Below are 19,547 nucleotides of genomic sequence, written 5' to 3'. Positions count from 1 at the left end.
CTTGGAAGAAAAATGGCTTGCTAGATCATTTCAGAGCGCAGTTAAGAATCAACTATATGTAGACCAGACCATGTAAGGAGGGCAGATTTCCGTCTGCCATTAGTGAACCAGATGGGCCTTTTACAGCAATTGATGATATTTGCCTTTCAATTCCAGATTTGTCAATTGAATTTAAATTTCACCAGTTGCCTTGGTGGGATTTGTCTCTTTTCCCCAGAGCATTAACCTAGACCTCTGGATTGCTAGTTCAGTGCCATTACCATCGCACCACCATCTCCCCCAAAGTCGTACTACCAGGGCAGAACGGTGGCACAAAGGCAGCACGGTGACACAGTGGTTAGCACTTCTGTTTCATGCATCAGGGACCTGTGTTCAATTCTGTCTTTGGGTGATGCGGAGTTTGCAGATTCTCTCCGTGTCTGCATCGGTTGACTCCAGGTGCTCCAGGTTCCTCCCAAAGATGTGCAGATTAGGTGGATTGACCAGCCTAAATTTGCCCCTTTCATGCCAAAGGTGTGCAGATTAGGGGTTATGAGAGTAGGGCCTGGTTGTGGGCTAGTTAGGATGCTCCTTCAGAGGGTCAGTGAGCCAAACGGCCTCCTTCGGCACTGTAGGGATTCTATGGAATATTAATCCAAAAGCCAATGGCAAGGGTATTTTATATTGCCTGGATTAATTTAATTGAACGAGCAATCCAACTAAAAAAAAGCTTGACAGCAAGAGGGAACAATTCTATGAGTTCACTTCATGCTTGCGTGGAAATACGCCGATCAGTCTGCGCATGCGCAATATCACACCAGCTGTTCTGTGCATGTGAGAACTCACGCTGGCCTTTCGGTGGCAGCTGGAGCAGCGAGGATGACTCCGGCTGCAATCTAGCCCCTAGAAAGGTGAGAATTCCTCACCTTAGGGGGCCGTTGACGCCGGAGTCGTTGGCGCTGGTTTTCCTGCCGGCATGGGGACATAGCCCCATTTTCAGAAAATCCCGCCCACAGTCTGCTTGCATATTACCCAGGTTTTAAAAATAATTTCACTACAACAATATAAAATATAACAATTGCTTGCATTTATCACAATCACCATTCCTGGGTATGTCCTATCCAACCGGCAGGACAGGCCCAGCAGAAGTGACAGCACCGTGGCATAACATCAGGAGGGAGTTGTCCTGGGAGTCCTCAACATTGACTTTGGACCCCATGAAGTCTCATGTCACCAGGTCAAACATGGGAAAAGAAACCTGCTGATTACCATGTACTGTGCCCCCTCACCTGATTAATGAGTACTCCATTTTGGACATCAATAAGGGTGGCAAGGCTGCAGAATGTACTCTGGGCGGAGGACATCAGTGTCCATCACCAAAAGTGGCTCTGTAGTAGTGTCACAGACCAAGCTGGCCGGGTCCCAAGGACAGAGGGAGCCAACAAGACGGAAAAACACGCTTAAGCTCATGCTCACCAAATAGCCTACCATAGATACATGTGTCCATGACAGTATCTGTAAGAGTGACCACTAAATAGTTCTTGTGGAGACGAAGTCCTATCTTCAGGTTGAGGATACCCTCCATCAGGTTGTGTAGCACTACCACCGTACTAAATGGGATAGACTTCAAACAGATCTGCAACTCTAAACAGTGTTTCCATGAGGAGCTGTGTGCCACTAGCAGTAGCAGAATTGTACTCAATCACAAACTGTAAGCACATTGACCGACATATCCCCCACTCTACCATTAACACTAACCCTGGTTCAATGAAGAGCGCAGGAGAGCATGCCAGGAGCAACACCAGGGATACCTAAAAATGAGGCATCAACTGGTGAATCTACAACACAGGACTAACTCCATGTCAAACAACATAAGCAGCAAGTAATAGACAGAGCAAAGCAATCTCACAATCAACGGATCTGATCTAAGGTCTGCAGTCTTGCCACATCAAGCCATGAATGGTAGTGGACAATTAAGGAACTCACTGGAGGAGGAGGCTCCACAAATACCCCTGTACTTAATGGCTGAAGGCATTGCACACTGCAAAGGAGATGGGCTCTGACAGCATTCTGACAATAGTACGGAAGGCTTGTGCTCTTGAACTTGCAGCGCCCATAGCCAAGCTGTTCCAGCACAGCTATAAGACTGGTATCTGCTGGGAATCTGTCAGGTATGTCCTGCACGCAAGAAACAGGAAACATCCAACCTGGCCGATTACTGCCCCATCAGTAAAGTGATGGAAGTGGTCCATGACAACACTACCAACGGCATTTAACCACAATAATCTGCTTTCAGATGCTCAGTTTGGGTCCCATCAGGGTCACTCAGCACCTGACCTTGTTTCAAACATGGACAAAAAGCTGAATGTCAGAGATGAGGTGAGAGTGCCTGTCCTTGACATAAAAACAGCACTTGAATGAGTATGGCATTAAGAAGCCCTAGTCAATGGGTATAAGGGAAACCTCTCTTCTGTTAGAGTGATAGCTAGAACAAAGGAAGATAGCTGTGGTGGTTGGAAGTCAGTCATTTCATCTCAAAGACATCACTGCAAGGGATCCTCAGGGTAGTGTCCTAAACCCAACCATCTACAGCTGCTTCATCAATGACCCTCCTTCCAACATAAGCTCATTAGTGGAGATGTGCGCTGATGACTGCACTATGTTCAGCACCATTTGCAACCCCTCAGATACTGAAGCCATGTATGTTGAAATGCAGCAACAGCTGGACAATATCCAGGCTTGAATTGACAAATGACAAGTCACATTTAACCACACAATGACCATCTCCAACAAGTGTTAGGATACTGGATCAGATCCCGACACTTGTTAGGATACCAGACAAGAATCCCAAACATTCTTTTTTCAATTTATACAACTATGAGGGAAGAATACTTCATCTCAGGAGTGATGACGCTGCCCAATAGGTACCTTTGGTGTTGAAACAAACTTTGATTTAAACACACAAGTAACCACATTAACCATCAAAGTAATTTGGTTTACCATTACAGAGACCCTTTCATGAGCAAAAGCAATACATTTCTGCTCAACCTAGCTGCATTTGGCAAAACTGCTATTCAACTTAAAAATCCTTCTGTCTTGTCAGACTCAAACCTTATGGCAAACTGCAAAACTACAGATAGACCCTCCCATAATTACATAATTTGTATCCCATTAAGACCTGTCATAGGACCTGCTTAACTTGGACTAAATACAAGCCCTCATAAATGATTTACTCTCCAGGGAATCTGCAGCAACTACAACAATGTTACATTTGCCCTCTATATGTAAATGGGTAAATGGTTAGAAACAATCATGACCTCACCTTTTATGACTTCTTAATTACAGGATTATCAAGCACACAGTCACGATACCTTAACCTAGGTTCTTTAATAATATTACTTCAACAAATATATACCTTGAGAGGTTTTTAAAAACCGTACTGCAGCAGATATAAAATACAATATATGTACCAATTTCTTGCATTCATGACACAAGATACGATCTAAGAATTATCCCTTGACTTTTAATGGCATTATCATCACTGACTTTCTCACTATCAAAATCCTGGGGGTTACCAATGACCAGAAACAGAACTGGACTCACCATATAAATAATGTGACAACCAGAGCAGGTCAAAGGCGAAGTGTCCTGGGGTGCGTGAATCACCTCCTAACTCCCAAAAGCCTGTCCACCATCGACATGGCACAAGTTAGGACTGCAATAGAATGTTCTCCATTTGCCTGGATGAGTGCAGCTGCAACAACACTCAAGAAGCTTGACATCAACCAGGAAAAGCAACCCACTTGATTCCTCCCCCTTCCACAAACGTTCAACCCCTCCACCACAACCAAAAATGAAATGAAATGAAAATCGCTTATTGTCATGAGTAGGCTTCAATAAAGTTACTGTGAAAAGCCCCTAGTCACCACATTACGGCACCTGTTCGGGGAGGCTGGTACGGGAATTGAACCGTGCTGCTGGCCTGCCTTAGTCTGCATTAAAAGCCAGCGATTTAGCCCTGTGCTAAACCACCCACTGGCAGCTGGACATACTGTCTACAAGATGTACTCCAGGAACTCATGTAGGTTCTTTAGGCAGAACCTTCCAATCCACATCACTACCATCTACAGAGACAAGAGCAGCAGATACCTGGAACACCACCACCTGGAAATTTCCGTCTATGTCACGCACCGTCCAGAAATATATCGCTGTTCCTTCACTATCACAGAATCAAAATCCTGGAAATCCCTTCCTAACAGTGTGGGTGACTGCAGCAGCTCAAGAAGGTAGCTCACTACCATCTTCCCAAGGGCAACTAGGGATGGACAATAAATGCTGGTCTACCTTGTGATGCTCTCATCCCATAAAACAAAGAAAGAAATAACCTGAGAGGTTTTATGTCTCACTCAAACGATGGTGACACTTTCTCAGTATTGCACTGAACTGCCAGGCTGTTTAACATCTATTATGGTCATAACAACAATGAAAGTGGTGAGTGGAAATCACAGTAAAAGTATGGCTGCCCCATTTTGCAATACTATGCTGTCCATATTCCAATTCATTGGAATGGAGATGCTGAGTCTGTGAAGATCTCACCTAAAGAGTGTGAAAGACCCCACCTCCTGTGCTATTAATAAGGCATGAAGACAAGCATCTTTTTCACAATAGCTAAGGTGACATTGCGGACATGAGCTAATCCAGCTACCTACTGAATCATTCTGAATAGCTGCCCTTGAGGCATTCCCCCCACCACAGACTGCCGCTTCCTGCACCCCCCCCCCCCCCCCCCCCCCAACCCGCCAACCCCGGACAGTGGAAAGAGCAGGTTATATGACCAGTAAACCAATTTTGTGTGTTTAAATAGTACATTTTTGAAGTGAATTGATGCTAAGGTGCTGATGAACTGAGGACAAGCCACTGAAGACTTTGAGCCTCACTCTCTCTCCACTCTTCCGAGTAAACTTTAAGTCCTGTTTACTGATCAACATCAACCAGAAGCATATCTCCTTTTAAAACAACTAAATTAACTGGCCGTAACTTTAAATCGAAACATAAGGACCACTGAAAAAGCAACTGCCAGCAGAACCACTGAGTATGTTCTTTTTATATATGGACTCTAACATGATCAACCTATCCTTCCTCAATCTGCAATTTATAATTATGGATGTGCAGGCCCGCCAAGTGTGTACAAGTAGAGTTTAGTGTGTGTTTTCCTGAGATCGATGTGCTATAAAATTAAACGCTTTCTTTCTCAAACTCAGTAAATCCTACCTGATTGGTTATTTTATGATCACAGCCTGTAAATTAAATAGATAAAACATTTAGAAATTGGTAATTTACCCTTTTAAGTTAAAAATAGATCTTGTTATTCCTGTTCTGATCAAATGAATGGGAAAAGAGGGGAGCCTTTTGACCTCAACAACCGCCCACCCCGCAACCCCACCTCACCTTGTCAAAAGACTGTTAGAAAATCAAGAGTTTCTGTTGTCTCTGTGAAATAAATCTGGTGATGTATCTTTAAAGGAAATAATTCTGCAGAATTCTGAAGTTACTGCGATTACTTACTACTTTCCAAAACCCACAATGGAATTAGCATAATCTCACTGTTGAATTGAAATGAAATGAAATTGCAGGATGTAAATGCTGTATATGTAGTTGCTCAGATAATAACTTGAAATCCTTGGCTGTTACATACTTTGTGTATCTGAGTACATTCTGTTGCTCATTCTGGGTGAGTGTGCTTAACACTCAATTTGGCTCTGTTTCGTTACTTAGCTCTGGAGTCGCCAGGTATCGTTAAGATACCGCCACAAGTTTCAAGGTCAAGTTCAAAGCAATAAAACTATACACCAATTAGTAAGTTCAAACAACTGAGTTTATTATAATACAATTATAATACTACCCATGCACACGCTAAGATGATTAAACTATTCCTACCACTAAATAAACCAATACTTACCTCGAAGTGAACTGCCGGATCAGGGGACAAGGCCTCTTGCTCTGCTCTGATCTGCAGACTTCAGGTTGGTATGGGTTAAAAAGGGGTCAGGAGTGTCTATCTCTGGTAGCGATCATTGTGAGACACTTACTTGCTGGCGGCTGCTGTCCCAAACCTCTCCTCTCTCTCGTTCAAGGTCTTCTTTGGCAAAAGCTGGTCGAGATGCTGGTCCAGAGAGGAGGGCGGGTCAGGAAGAACGAACTATGTGTGGGACCTGTCTTTTATAGGTCCCAGGGCTTCGCGCCCTTTTGGGCGGACCCTTTTCCTGCTGGTAATCGATTGGGTCTCTTCCCAATCGATATGTTTGAATCCCCCCAATACTGAGTCTGTTCCTTGGCTACTGGGCGGGCCTTCAGGTGCTTTGTCTTTGAACCCCGCTGGTGCCGGGGTGTCTGGTATCCTATACACTGTTGCAATCACTTCCCTATTTGTGTCCATTGTCCCTGGGATCGTTCCATTACTATGTTAACTATCCCGGAGATTGCCTCATTAGTATGCGGAATGTTCGCTTCGGTGCTGTCTGCTCTCTCAGCAGACAGAATACACATTGGCTTGGTGCAGCCTGCTTGTGCTGTAAACATTATCCATTTTAACCTGCAAGCTTTGCGTTCCTCCATTTTGTATTGAGGGAATGGCCAACTTCGGTGGCTACAATTCTAATACAGGGAAAATACAAGCAGTGTGATAAAATCGGAAAGTGGATTTTTCCCCAAGTAACAACTTTTAAAATCAGTAACGGTATTTTATGTGATAGAAAATTTGTATTTTGCAGAGTTGTAATTAACACTGACTTCTTCAATGTCTTTAAGTGACATTTCTTAGTTATTTCCTTCCTTTAATGTCGTCAGACTCTATAGCAAATTGATAAGATAGAAATAACAGTGGAACAGTTATCTACCATTGGCATTAGAATATGCACAGAATCCATTTTCTCCAAAGTCCTTTTGTCCTCAAACTGCTCCCAGCTTTTACAGTATCTCGCCTCCCTCCCTCACTAGGTTGAATCCTCTAATGTCCTTTCAAACGCTCAGTCTTCTAAGTTTACTCAAATGAACTTCCAGCAGCAAGGCACCCTTTGGCAACTCTTTGGTCTTTAACTCTCAACAAGCTTCATTTTTTAGAACAGGGTATCTGTACTCATCAGTACCCTGCTTGAAGATTAACCTGAAAACTCTCCTTTTCCCCTCTTGTCGTAGCAGCGTCTGTTGTGGGTCATCTTCCTTTAAAATTCTCTGGCTGACTCAAAGTCTGTACAGAGCAAGAGATGTAGCCTCCTCTTTTGTGTCTGGGTATTGAAACTTGTACCTTACTTCCAGTAAATTTTGACCTGAGCCCCTGTTCCCATGCCAACCAGATTACATGGCCTTGTCTCCTGGCAGATCTTTTAGGAGGCCACATTATTCCAAATGACCCCCTTTACCTTGAATTAAAGGAAACTGTTCAAGACATCATATGAGGTCCAGTGGTGATAACATAAATTAATCAGGATTTTAAACAATACTTATATGAAGATAGAACATTGCTATGTGCTACCAATTACATTTCCTTCTTTAGTGTTATCCCACAACATGAACAATTTTTGATGTAAAGTTAGAACCTCTTCCAAGATGTTGTGGGAATGCTTTGTTGCCGTTTTGTATATAAATGAATGTTTGAATATCTGGACATTCAACTTGATTTCTCTTTGCAATGAATCCACCACAGGTTCTTTGCCTTTCTGGCATGATTCAAGTGGGAAACTGACAATGTCAACACAAACACCCATTCAGTGTCTGGCACAGTATTTTGAAGTTTTAAGATGCTGTGCCTTTCTTATTGCTCCCCATTGTCATAATCTAATACCATCAATGGTAAATTGTTGACTTCAGGACAATTGTTATTCAATGAATACGTCTTGGTACAATTTTGGGGTGCAAACATCATGTAATGGGTTAATTAGAAGGAGGGATATCAAACGAGAAAGACATCTATTTTGGCCAGAAGCTGAAAACACAAACTCAATGCTGGAGCAAGAGCATATTTCCATTGATAAAATAAAATAAATCATCAAAACATCTGCAGTCAATTGCAAATATAAAATGACAGTGCCAAAAATGTACCCATTTGGTCAGAATGTGTTTGTTTTAGGGTATGTTTGAACCGCCTAAATACCGCAGTAAATTAAACACATCTCAATCTCAAATTAATTCATTTGTTGTATTTTGTGGATAATTATTATTTTATGATGTTTTTGTGTCTTCTCAGTTTGACACGGAGGTTAGTGTAATAAAAATATTAGAATTGTGGCATTGTGTAATTTGGCTTAGAAAGTCAAGCCAATGGTCCAATGTCACGATGTATTCAAGTACAACTGTGAAGTTTTCTTTTTGACCTTCCTGTCCCTAATTCGGTTAGGTACCTGACTTAAATTGCACTGTTTTAGAACATAGAACATAGAACAGTACAGCACAGAACAGGCCCTTCGGCCCTCGATGTTGTGCCGAGCCATGATCACCCTACTCAAACCCACGTATCCACCCTATACCCGTAACCCAATAACCCCCCCCCCCCCCCATTAACCTTACTTTTTAGGACACTATGGGCAATTTAGCATGGCCAATCCACCTAACCCGCACATCTTTGGACTGTGAGAGGAAACCGGAGCACCCGAAGGAAACCCACGCACACACGGGGAGGACGTGCAGACTCCGCACAGACAGTGACCCAGCCGGGAATCGAACCTGGGACCCTGGAGCTGTGAAGCATTTATGCTAACCACCATGCTACTGTGCTGCCCGTTTTAGTTTTAGTAGGTGAATGTTAGCCTTGGGATTACCCTTGTGTTGTCCCTGCAGATTTCTTCGCACCACTATTGGCAGAAGCTATGGTGCAGAATGCCTACAATACATTCGAACAAAATTGGTGTAGCATCGAGCTGGAGTGAGGCTGGGATTAAAGTTTAAACAGCAAATTATTCCGTTTCAATTCCTGTATTATTTTTCCACTGACATATGTTTCCTCCTCAGTCACGTCATTGAATCTTAATAAACATCCCAGATGACTGTTTCTTGTAAGTTAGGTGACCAAGTGGTGAAATGTAATGTTTAACTTTAAAAAAAAATTTAACTTGAGAGTACTCAATTCTTTTTATTCTAATTAAGGGACAATTTAGCGTGGCCAATCCACCGTCCCTGCACATCTTTGGGTTGTGGAGGTGACACCCATGTGGGCATGTTTTGTTTAACTTCAATGCTTTGTGGCATAATACAGAAAAATTATACGCTTTGATTTGCTACTGTGTGGAAACCGTTTTTATCTACAGTTACATCTTCCTTTTGAATCAGATAAGTTAAGAAAAATGGTGGAGCATGTCATAAGAATATACAGGGGCAGGCAATAGAGCCCTTACAGCCTCCTCTGCCATTTAATAAGCCCATGGTCAATATACTTCAATTCAATTGCCACATTATGCGCGCACGCTTTGATGTTCTTAAGTCGCGATTCAGCGACCTTGTCGTGCCTGACTTGGTGTTGGGGTGAGGCAGTTGAATCTCGGAAGAGGCCTGGATCGAGAATTGTGATCCTCGAAACGTCTTGCTGGGTGAGATCCAGATGTGCATATTTAAATGTTCCATTCGGCTAATTTAAATATTCGCATGCCCAATTCATCTGGAGCCCGGGATTCACCAGCCTCGCCAGTGAGGTTTCAACCGGGCACTGTTTCTTACTTGTTCACAAAGTCATGAACCAGTCGTGATGGCACCTGGGAGGTCTCGCTGTGGAGTTGAGGCCCTGGGGGGTCAGGGACAAGGCAAAGTGATACCGTGACACGCCCTCTGGTACCTGGGCAACTTGTCACTGCCAACCTGACACCCTGGCAGTGCCAATCTGGAATTGAGAGGGTGCCCCACTGGCACTGCCAGGCTGGCAGAGGCACTGCCAGCATGCCCAGGTGACAGTTTTTGCATGCCAGGGATCAGGCCTGTGGTGGGGGGGGGGGGGGGGGGGGCTTGCCCATAAGAGCTGGGGTAAGAGGGGACCCAGAAGTGGTAAGTTGGGTGAAGTGGGGAGGTCCTGAATGGCAGTGGGTATGCAATTGGGGGGGGGGGGGTCAAAAAATGGTACCGGGATCCACGAGTAGTCTTCCTGCACTGGCAAGCTCAGCTCAAATGAGGACTGGCTTGCCGAGGCCAAAAATAATGGCGAAAGCGCCGAGTAACACCCAACTAAATGCCCCGTTCAGCGGACGTTTGTATATACTCAACATCTTAGCATCCACAACTTTCTGGAGTAGAAAATTCCAAGGATTGCAATCCTGTGAGTGAAGAAATTTACTTTCATCACAATCCTAAATGGCCAACCCCTTATTCTTCTACAATGACTCCTAGTTCTTGGTTCCCCAGCCTGGGGACTATCATCCCAGCATCTTTACTCGTTCCAAATTTCATGTTTCTGCAAGATCGCCGCTCATTTTTCTAGATTCTGGGGAATATAATTTAGTTTGCTCAATCTCTCTTCATAGGAAAATCCCCCCACCTCAAAAATCAATCTAAAATATCCCTGCTGCACTATATCCTTCCTGAGGTAAGGAGCCCCAAACTGTACAAGTACAGTTTCTCCAAGGTATTTTCATTCTTACACTCCAATCCCTTTGTAATAAAGGCTAATACACCATTTGCTTTCTTAATTGCCGGCACTGTACATGATTTGTATACAAGGACACTTGAGTTCCTCTTCTGACATTTCCCAATCTTTCTGCTTTTCTAATTTTTCTACCAAACTAGGTAATTTTACACTCATTTACATTATAGTATGTCCTTCATGTTATTGGTCAATCACTGAACCTATCTAACTGCTTTTGATGCCTCTTTGCATTCGCCACCTAATATTTAATCATCAGCAGATTTGCATATATTACACTTGGTCCACTCATATAAATCCATTGATATAGACCATGAATAGGTCTGGCCTAAGCACAGAACCCTGCACGAGTTGCAGGCTGCCAGCCTGAAAATTACATGTTTATTCTTATGCTATATTTTATTTTTGTTAACCAACCATGCTAATACCTTACTCCCAGTCCAATGGGGCCTGAAGTTTTAGGATCCTCACTGACTCCAGCTGCCTGCTGCAAATGCACACTCTAATGAGCTTTCATTGGCATTAGGCCAGAATTCCGTCCCTCACTTGGGAGGAAGTCCGCCTTGGAGATCTGATTGGTTGGCAGCTCTTCATTCCCTGCAGAACAGTGCTGCAGTGACCAGAAGAAGAACTGCATAAAGCTGATTGAAACTCTGTCCTGGGAACCAGAGACCCAGGTAACTGTAAGGGGTCCTGGGACGGGGAGGGTAGGGAAGGCCTGGGGTTTTGGGAGGGGGTGATTGGGGCATAGGTAAGGGGGACAGAGGTCAGGAAATCAGCAAGCCTTAAGGGGAAGGTGCCGTCACTCAGAAGGGGACTTCTGATGGAGATGAACCCCCCACCCCAACCCTTCCCACCCGAGATCTAATATTCCTTATATTCGGGTTTCCACCATGCAGATTCAATCCAGCCTAAAACTTGAAGCTGGGCAGGAAATAGCCACTTCAACTGTGGCAAGGTTGGGCTCCCCGTCTGAAGGCTTCTCCACCCCAGTCTAAAATCATTGCAAAGTTGGGGAATTTAGAAAACTGCAAGGAACCCCAACACTAAATGTGGTGTTCTTTGTGACTTGTTATCAGGGTGGATGTTGTGGTGTTCACAAAGACCACGACAGCTAAGTTCATTAACAAAGGTAACATTTATTTACACCTCTTATTAAAGATTGACCACTTACTTACATAGTAAACAATAATCTAGTAATCTACAATCTACACTCAACTAATACTAGTCTCCAAACTCTATAACTGTATTCTGATCTTTCTCACTACACTTATGCTCTCCTCTCCAGCCTTCTCCCAGAAGTCTGTGAGTCAGTGCTTTATATAGTTCTGCATCCAGCTCCATCTAGTGGTTAATTATGATATGACATTAACTCTTTGTACATAAGAACATAAGAACATAAGAACTAGGAGCAGGAGTAGGCCATCTGGCCCCTCGAGCCTGCTCCGCCATTCAATGAGATCATGGCTGATCTTTTGTGGACTCAGCTCCACTTTCCGGCCCGAACACCATAACCCTTAATCCCTTTATTCTTCAAAAAACTATCTATCTTTACCTTAAAATACAGTTACCTTGTATTCTGAACACTTCCCATAATGTCACACTGAAGTTGCACATTTTCACCCACAGCTTTAAAATACACTGGGTGAAATGAGGGTGGGGGAGGCGGTGGGGGAAGGTAAAATTATGGCCATGAGTTCTAATTTTGCCTGACAGTAACTTGTGTGGCATCTTACCGAATGATTTTTGAATATACAAACACAATTGAACCACTGTTGCTCAATGGAATCTCAGTAAAGTTGCAATAGATTTAATAAACATTCCTGCTGACTCTGCCACCCTGCTCACCTGTTCCTCGGCCCCGAATAATAGATTCTAGAATTTTTGCCTCTTAATATTATTAGGATAATGGACCAGTAATTCCCTGTTTTTTTTCTAGCCTTCTTTCTTGAATCACAGGGTTAAGTTTGCTACCTTCTAATGCATTGGAACAGTTTTAGAAACTAGAAAATTCTGGAAGATTAAAACTATTGTATCTACTATCTCAGTAGGCACCTTTCTTATAAGCCTAGGATATAGGCTGTCAGGTCTAGGAGATTTGTCGATTATTTTTCCAGTCTACTTCTTTGTTAATATGCATTTCTTTAAATTCCTATTATTATTAGACCTTTGGATACCTAGCATTTCCAGAATGGTTATTTATTTTATATCATCTACCATGAAGACCGATATAATAATAATCTCTTGTTGTCACAAGTAGGCTTCAATGAAGTTACTGTGAAAAGCCCCTAGTCACCACATTCCGGCACCTGTTCGGGGAGGCCGGTATGGGAATTGAACACGCACTGCTGGCCGTGCTCTGCATTACAAGCAGCTGTTTAGTCCACTGTGCTAAACTTTATATATAGGGTGGAATATTATCAGCTGCACATAGCTGGCTTTGGACACAGGAGGACAGGGAATTTTTCAAATGTGTATGTCAGGTAGAAGGCTTGACGTGTTCCCACTTCAAAGCGATCCTGATGGTGGTGAGGTGATGGCAGCATCAGCCACCCACCTGGCAGTGAATGGTAGATAATTAGGAGCAGTTAACTGTTCATTTAGGGACAGATTAATGAGGCTGTCTCCTCAGATACTGGAAGGCTAAAGCTGTGGCCACAGGCTATTCTGCTGAAGAGTTCCTTCCCCATAATTATGGCATGGCAGGTGCTGCACAGTTAATTTAACCTTTATTTGACATCTCCAGCGGGTGCCTTCATCCTGAGATGCGCCCACAGTCTCCTGCCTACATCAGCAGGACCCACCTCTTCTGCAGGGTGCCCACAGCCTTGGGCGTTTCTATTGACCTTCCCACCTGCAAATCCCATTCACCAATCAAAATTCGACAGGGATCACAATGATGACCTGTTAATTAATCGGCTTCAGCAAGATCATGCAGGCAAGTGGGCCTCATAAATAATCATGATTCAGACCCGCAAGTGGCCCCAATCCTGATTTATAAACCAAGGCAGTAGGATTCCGTCCATTTGTTAAATCCTCTGTTATTTGTTTATTACCCATTATAATTTCCTCTTTCTCTGCTTCGAAGTGGCCCATGCTTAAATTCACTAATCTCTTCCTTTTTGCATACCTATCGGAGCTTTCTCAATCTGTTTCAAGTCACTTGCTGGTTTAATTATGTTCTATTTTCTCTTTCTTTGTCTAGCAGATGTTTTCAATATCAAAATATATACATTTGTGTTTCAGGTCAGAACTGTGGTGATACATTACGTGGTCCTAATGGAACCATAGATAGCCCTGGCTTTCCATATGGGTATCCAAATTATGCCAACTGCACCTGGACGGTTGTCACTGAAGAACGTAATAGAATACAATTGGCATTTCAATCATTTGCTTTGGAGGAAGACTTTGATGTATTATCAGTTTATGATGGTCAACCTCATCAAGAAAACTTGAGGACAAGGTACTGTTTCCACTGATGAAGGCTCCTTTACAAAACTTATTTCATTCTTTGGATATAAATACTTTTCATAACGACCTGTCAACCTCTTGTTGCATGAGAGCCATTTTAGTAAAACAAAATGTAAAAGTCTTTTGTTATGTTGTCAAGCTTGTGTGATTATTCCATGAAGCCCAAACATTCTTTGCTGATGAATTACTTGTCCGAAATAAGGTGAAATTTGCCAATGTTTGAGGATTTTGTGAAAGTCCTTGTTTATCTATGGGATGCGAGCGTCACTGGCAGGGCCAGCATTTTATTACCCTTGAGAAGCTGTTGGTGAGCAGCCTACTTGAACTGCTGCAATCCATGTGGTGGAAACACACCCACAGTGTTGTTGAGAAGGGAGCTCCAGGCTTTTGACCCAGTGGCAGTGAAGGAACAGCGATGTAGTTCCAAATCAGGATAGTGTGTGGCTTGGAGGGGACCTTGTAGTTGGTAGTGTTTCCATGACCTTTCTTTCCTTGTTCTTCTGGGTGCTGGAGGTCACGAATGTGGACGGTGCTGTCGGAGAAACCTCCGTGAATTGCTGGAGTGCATTTTGCGTATGGTGCGCTCTACTGTCAAATGGACCGGGAGTGAAAGGAATGATTGTTCAAGGAGTCATATGGGTTGCCAATTAGGTGAACTATTTTGTCCTGAATGATGTTGAGTTTTTTAACTTCTGTTGGAGCTGCATGCATCTATGCAAGTGGGAAGTATTCCACCACACCTGACTGCTTGTGCTTTGTAGATGATGGATGGGTTTTGGGAGTCAGGAGGCGAGTTATTTGCTGCAGAAGCTTCGGGCTCTGAACTGCTCTTGTAGCCAATACAGTTTCTGATCAGTGGTAACTCCAGGATGTTGATAGTGGGGGATTCAGCAAAGATAATGCTACTGAATGTCAAGGCAGATAGTTAGATTCTTCCTCGTAGCAGATGGCGATTCCTTGTCACTTGTGTGGCATAATCAACCCAAGTCTATTGTTGTCCAGTTCTTGCCTGAAGGTTGTCCATATCTTGCAGGGGAGATCTGCTCAGATCTGAGGGGTTGTGAATGGTATTGAACATTGCAATTATCAGGGACCTTAGGTAGTGGGGGAAGGTGATTAATCAAGCAGCCGAAGATGATTGGGCTGAGAAACGTGCCCTCTGGGGGTCTCCTACAGCAGTCTGGGGGACATATCCTACAGGACTTAGCTAGCTTGATCAGTAGTGCTGCTACTGAGCCAGTCTTGTTGATCAATATTGAAATTACCCACCCAGAGTACTTTCTGTGTCTTGTTACCCTCAGTCTTCTTCCAATTAGTGTTCAACATGGAAGAACAATGATTGATCAGCTAAGTGGGTAGTAATCAGCAGGAGGTTCCCTTGCACATGTCTAACCTGACGCCACGAGTCTTCATGAGATTAAGAATCACTGTTGCGGACCCCCATGGCCACTCCTTCCCACCTTCTCCCATCGTGCCGCCACTTCTGCTGGGTCTGTCCTGCCAGTGGGATGGTGGTGGAGAAGCCTGAGACATTGGCTGTTGAGTTGTAATTGATTGAATGTGACTATGTCACGCTATTGCTTGATTGGTCCATGCGACGGCTCCCCCAATATTGATACAGGTCCCCAGATTTTAGTGAGGTGGACTTTGCAGAGTTGGACTGATCTGGATGTGTCTTTGTCATTTCCAGTGCTAAAGTGGATGCTGGGTGGTCTGTCCATTTCAATTCTTCTTCAGCATTTCCATAGCTGGTTGCCACAATTGTGTAACTTGATGGGTGACTTATAAGAGTAGAAAAGAGTCAGCCGCATTGCTGTGGGTCTGGAATCACCTGGAGGCCAAATCTGATAAGGATGGCAAACATTGATGAACCAGATGGGGCAGGATTCTCCGTTCCCCCAGCTCCGCATTTCTCTGCAGCAGGTGGTGGTGCGCTGTTCGCTGGCAGCGAGATTCTCGGTTCCTGCCGCTGTCAATGAGAATTCCCATTGAAGCCACCCCATGTCACCGAGAAACCCGTAGATGGGGGTGCACTGCCGGTGGGACCAGAGAGTCCCACCACCAGCGAACGGCCAGATGTGTTTTTGCAACATCCTGCTCTTTCCTTTATCACTATTATTCAGACTAGCCTTTTATTCCAGGTATGACTTGAATTTTAAATTCTTTCAGCTGCCATGTTGGGATTCAATCTCATGTCCCTGCAGTATTAGTTCGGGCTGGTGGATTATTAGTCCAGTAACATTACTATAATGTTCCTGTTTCCTGGCCAATGGAATGTGTTTCAATAGGTTGCACCCAGTGATCACATCTGACAGAATATATTAGGGGCACAGTTGCTTCAGACATGAAATGAAATGAAAATCACTTATTGTCACAAGTAGGCTTCAAATGAAGTTACTGTGAAAAGCCCCTAGTCGTCATATTCCGGCGCCTGTTTGGGGAGGCTGTTACGGGAATTGAACCGTGCTGCTGGCCTGCCTTGGTCTGCTTTCAAAGCCAGCGATTTAGCCCTGTGCTAAACAGCCCCTATGACCATGACCATGACCACATGACCACTGTTGCAGCAGTTTAACATTTTAATTCCTCTTCACTGCAATTGTTGAAATGCTTAAAAGTTACTCTCACAGAATAATGTGGAACTTCTTGCAGAAGTGGGCCGTAATTTATTTTTTGTTTTCTATCTTTGCATTGAAATGTTCGTCCCAATTATTTCAACATAAAGGTAGTTTACTTTTGAAGTCCCTTTTGAAGATAGTTTATAGCATATCTCATTATCCAGCCATTGGTTGTAGTAATATAAACATTTTGAATTATGAACCAACACACTGCAAGTTATCCTTGTTGCTGAGGAATTGGATACTAAGCGCAGAATTTTTCCTACATCATTTTGCTACCAAGGAGGTAGCTGCCGTGATTTTTTTCACTGTTCTGTCAGAGATGATTTTAGACCAATTTCTTTTTTGCAACATGGATCTGTCCTTTTACATTTCAATTCGTTAGGCAATAAATCATCCTCGCCAATATAGCTGAAAATGTGATTTCAACTTTCATGTAAAGTCATGCATCTTTCCAGCAAAGTACGAGCATGCTTCGCCAACTCATTTTACCAGCACTGGAGAACGGTGTATCAATGTTGTGTGTTGAAGGGCCATGTTTTCCTCGCTATTATTTACTTTACATGTGCCTGCCATTGTCTTGTTATGCTCTTGGCGTAGTGTAAGCTGCTTCCTTGATGTTCACTCTGACAAAGGTTCAGACGTGGAGATAACTTCAACACGTTTATTAAACTATTTACAATTCTCCTACTTGGATTCGCCACTACTGTTAATCCTTCTCTCGCTACTCAGACTGACGAACCAGTCTGCTACAATCCACATGGTGGTGAGTGGATGTATACATTTTATGCCAATATTTTTGCGTATCTGTTTTTACACTGGGGTTATTTCTGGGTCTGTTGCAGATTAATTGATGGAGATTGATTCGTATGATTTGTCAGTCATTTTTGTTTCTGATGTTATGTGAGCCCTGGAACAGTAAAAAGTGAACATGGATCTTTTCTCATCTAGCGGTTGTTCCAGCAGAAATACATGTTTTTATTTCAGAAAGTGCAGCAAGCTGAAGGAGAGGCATTCCCATTTTAGCTCATTTGCCATGATATTTATATGTATGCATGCAAGCATATTCAAATGAATTTATAACGTTTTGGTAAACAACCAGCTTCTGATTGGCATTCGATTTGATCTGATGTTCTCGGTAGGTACTGCCAGTTGTGTGACTGATTGACATAAGTGTCCAAGTATTAATCAGAAACACTGAGTACAACACATATCGCAACTTCTCAGGACCTTGCACACTACTGTTAGCAATTCTGTGCACTTCACCTCCTCCCACTGCTGACAAATTCCAGGGATCAAATTGTGAATTCAACAACCTGCCCTTTAATTCTGTCATTCATGACAACCACTCTTCAACTGCTGTAAAGATCCAGAATCGTCACAACTGTTCTGCAAGTTTAGGAAATGTACCCAATCCTGAGAAATGCTAAAAACATATCTCCCTCCAACTGCAATATAATCTTGTGTGTTTTCAGCTTGTACATAAAAAATAAGGTGGCTCATAGACAGCTTTCAGAGAGTAATTGTCAGAGGTAGAGTCGAAAAAGATTGAGAAAGTCCGAAATACCAGGCATTAAAAGTGAAATTTGGCTTCCTCAGTCACTGTGAATGATTGGCCCGGCTATTCTGCAGGAGAGGCCAAATTGAGAACCGTGTCGGGCACCGATCTGTTTGCGATATAACCGGTCCGCTCCCTTTGGCAAAATCAGGGTCCTGATTTCCATAAATCTCCATAAAATTAACGGGAATGACCCCCTATTTAAAGGCCTCCTATGATCTAACAGCCTCCCCAGCAAGTAGTCACACGGGCATCAATTAGTATTTCTTTTTAAAAATGTGAAACTGGCGAAAGGGCTGCTGCGGGAACCCGAGAAGGGGAGTAGCCATCTTCACTCCCGGGCAATGAACCCGGGTGCACTAGGGTGGCTGCCCTGGTACTTGGAGGAGGGTGTGGGCTGGGGAGTGGGGGGAAGGGGGCGTGGCTGCCCATGGCCTCGACTGTGGGGGATGGGGAGATGGGTGTCTCAGTGCTCATGGATCCACCGTGCCACCCTCTGATCGTGTGCTTCCATTCATGGGGCAACCCCAGCCGCAGCCTACCAGTCCCACTGAACACCCATAATTCCCACTGACTGTAAGGCCTCTAGTCCTGCAGCTGAAGACGATTGCTCATTGGCAATTATAGTTAAGTGAGCACTTCAGGGGGCAGCATGGTGGAGCTGTGGTTAGCACTGTTGCCTCATGGCGCCAAGGACCCGGGTTCGATCCAGGCCCCGAGTCACTCTCCATGTAGATTTTGCACATTCCCCCCCCCCCCCCCCCCCCCCCCCCCCCCGTCTCTGCGTGGGTCTCACCCCCTAACCCAAACAGATGTTCAGGGCAGATAAATTGCCCCTTAATTGGAAAAAAAGAACTGAGAAATGCTAAAAACAGATATCTAAATTACAACAAATAAGTGAGAACTTCACACCTCCTAAGTGGATCCCTGTGGGTAGGCGTGTCATGTAGCATGTACTTGGAGGAGGGTGTGGGTGTCATTGCCTAATTTCCCAATCACACCTTGATGTCTGGACACTGTGCCTAAACATTGTGAGAGGCAACACCACACACACAGCAGCCAACACCCAAGTACTGGGACCCAGCACGGGGGACACTTCGCTGACTAGAGAGTGGGTGGGTGTGCGCACTGGGAGGAGACCAGTGCCTGGCCAAGGTAACATTACGTGCGGGTGTCAGGGGTACGGGGTGTGGGGTCCGGTGAGCAGGCGCCCCCACTGCCGCCAGGGGTGTGTGGGAAGAGCGTATGGATGGCAGGGGATGTGGGGGGGGGAGGGATAACAATGAGGGAATGAGGTGGAGGGAGC

General features: G+C 44.1%; 1 protein-coding gene and 1 long non-coding RNA gene across 2 annotated transcripts in view; one reads left to right on the top strand and one right to left on the bottom strand.

Annotated features, from left to right (window-relative positions):
• Window positions 1-19,547, top strand: part of csmd2 (CUB and Sushi multiple domains 2) — a 2,254,685-nt gene that overhangs the window by 293,549 nt on the left and 1,941,589 nt on the right. Inside the window, exon 2 of the mRNA XM_038801178.1 lies at window positions 13,844-14,060. Coding sequence (XP_038657106.1) covers window positions 13,844-14,060 — 217 coding nt within the window. The remainder of the gene's footprint in view (window positions 1-13,843; window positions 14,061-19,547) is intronic.
• LOC119968254 overlaps window positions 1-19,547 on the bottom strand; it is a 67,401-nt gene that overhangs the window by 6,220 nt on the left and 41,634 nt on the right. The window lies entirely within an intron of this gene.

The sequence above is a fragment of the Scyliorhinus canicula genome, chromosome 1, assembly GCF_902713615.1.
Source record: "Scyliorhinus canicula chromosome 1, sScyCan1.1, whole genome shotgun sequence".
NCBI lineage: Eukaryota > Metazoa > Chordata > Chondrichthyes > Carcharhiniformes > Scyliorhinidae > Scyliorhinus > Scyliorhinus canicula.
The sequence above is the reverse complement of the archived record's forward strand: the minus strand, read 5'-3'. Positions and strand labels throughout refer to the sequence as shown.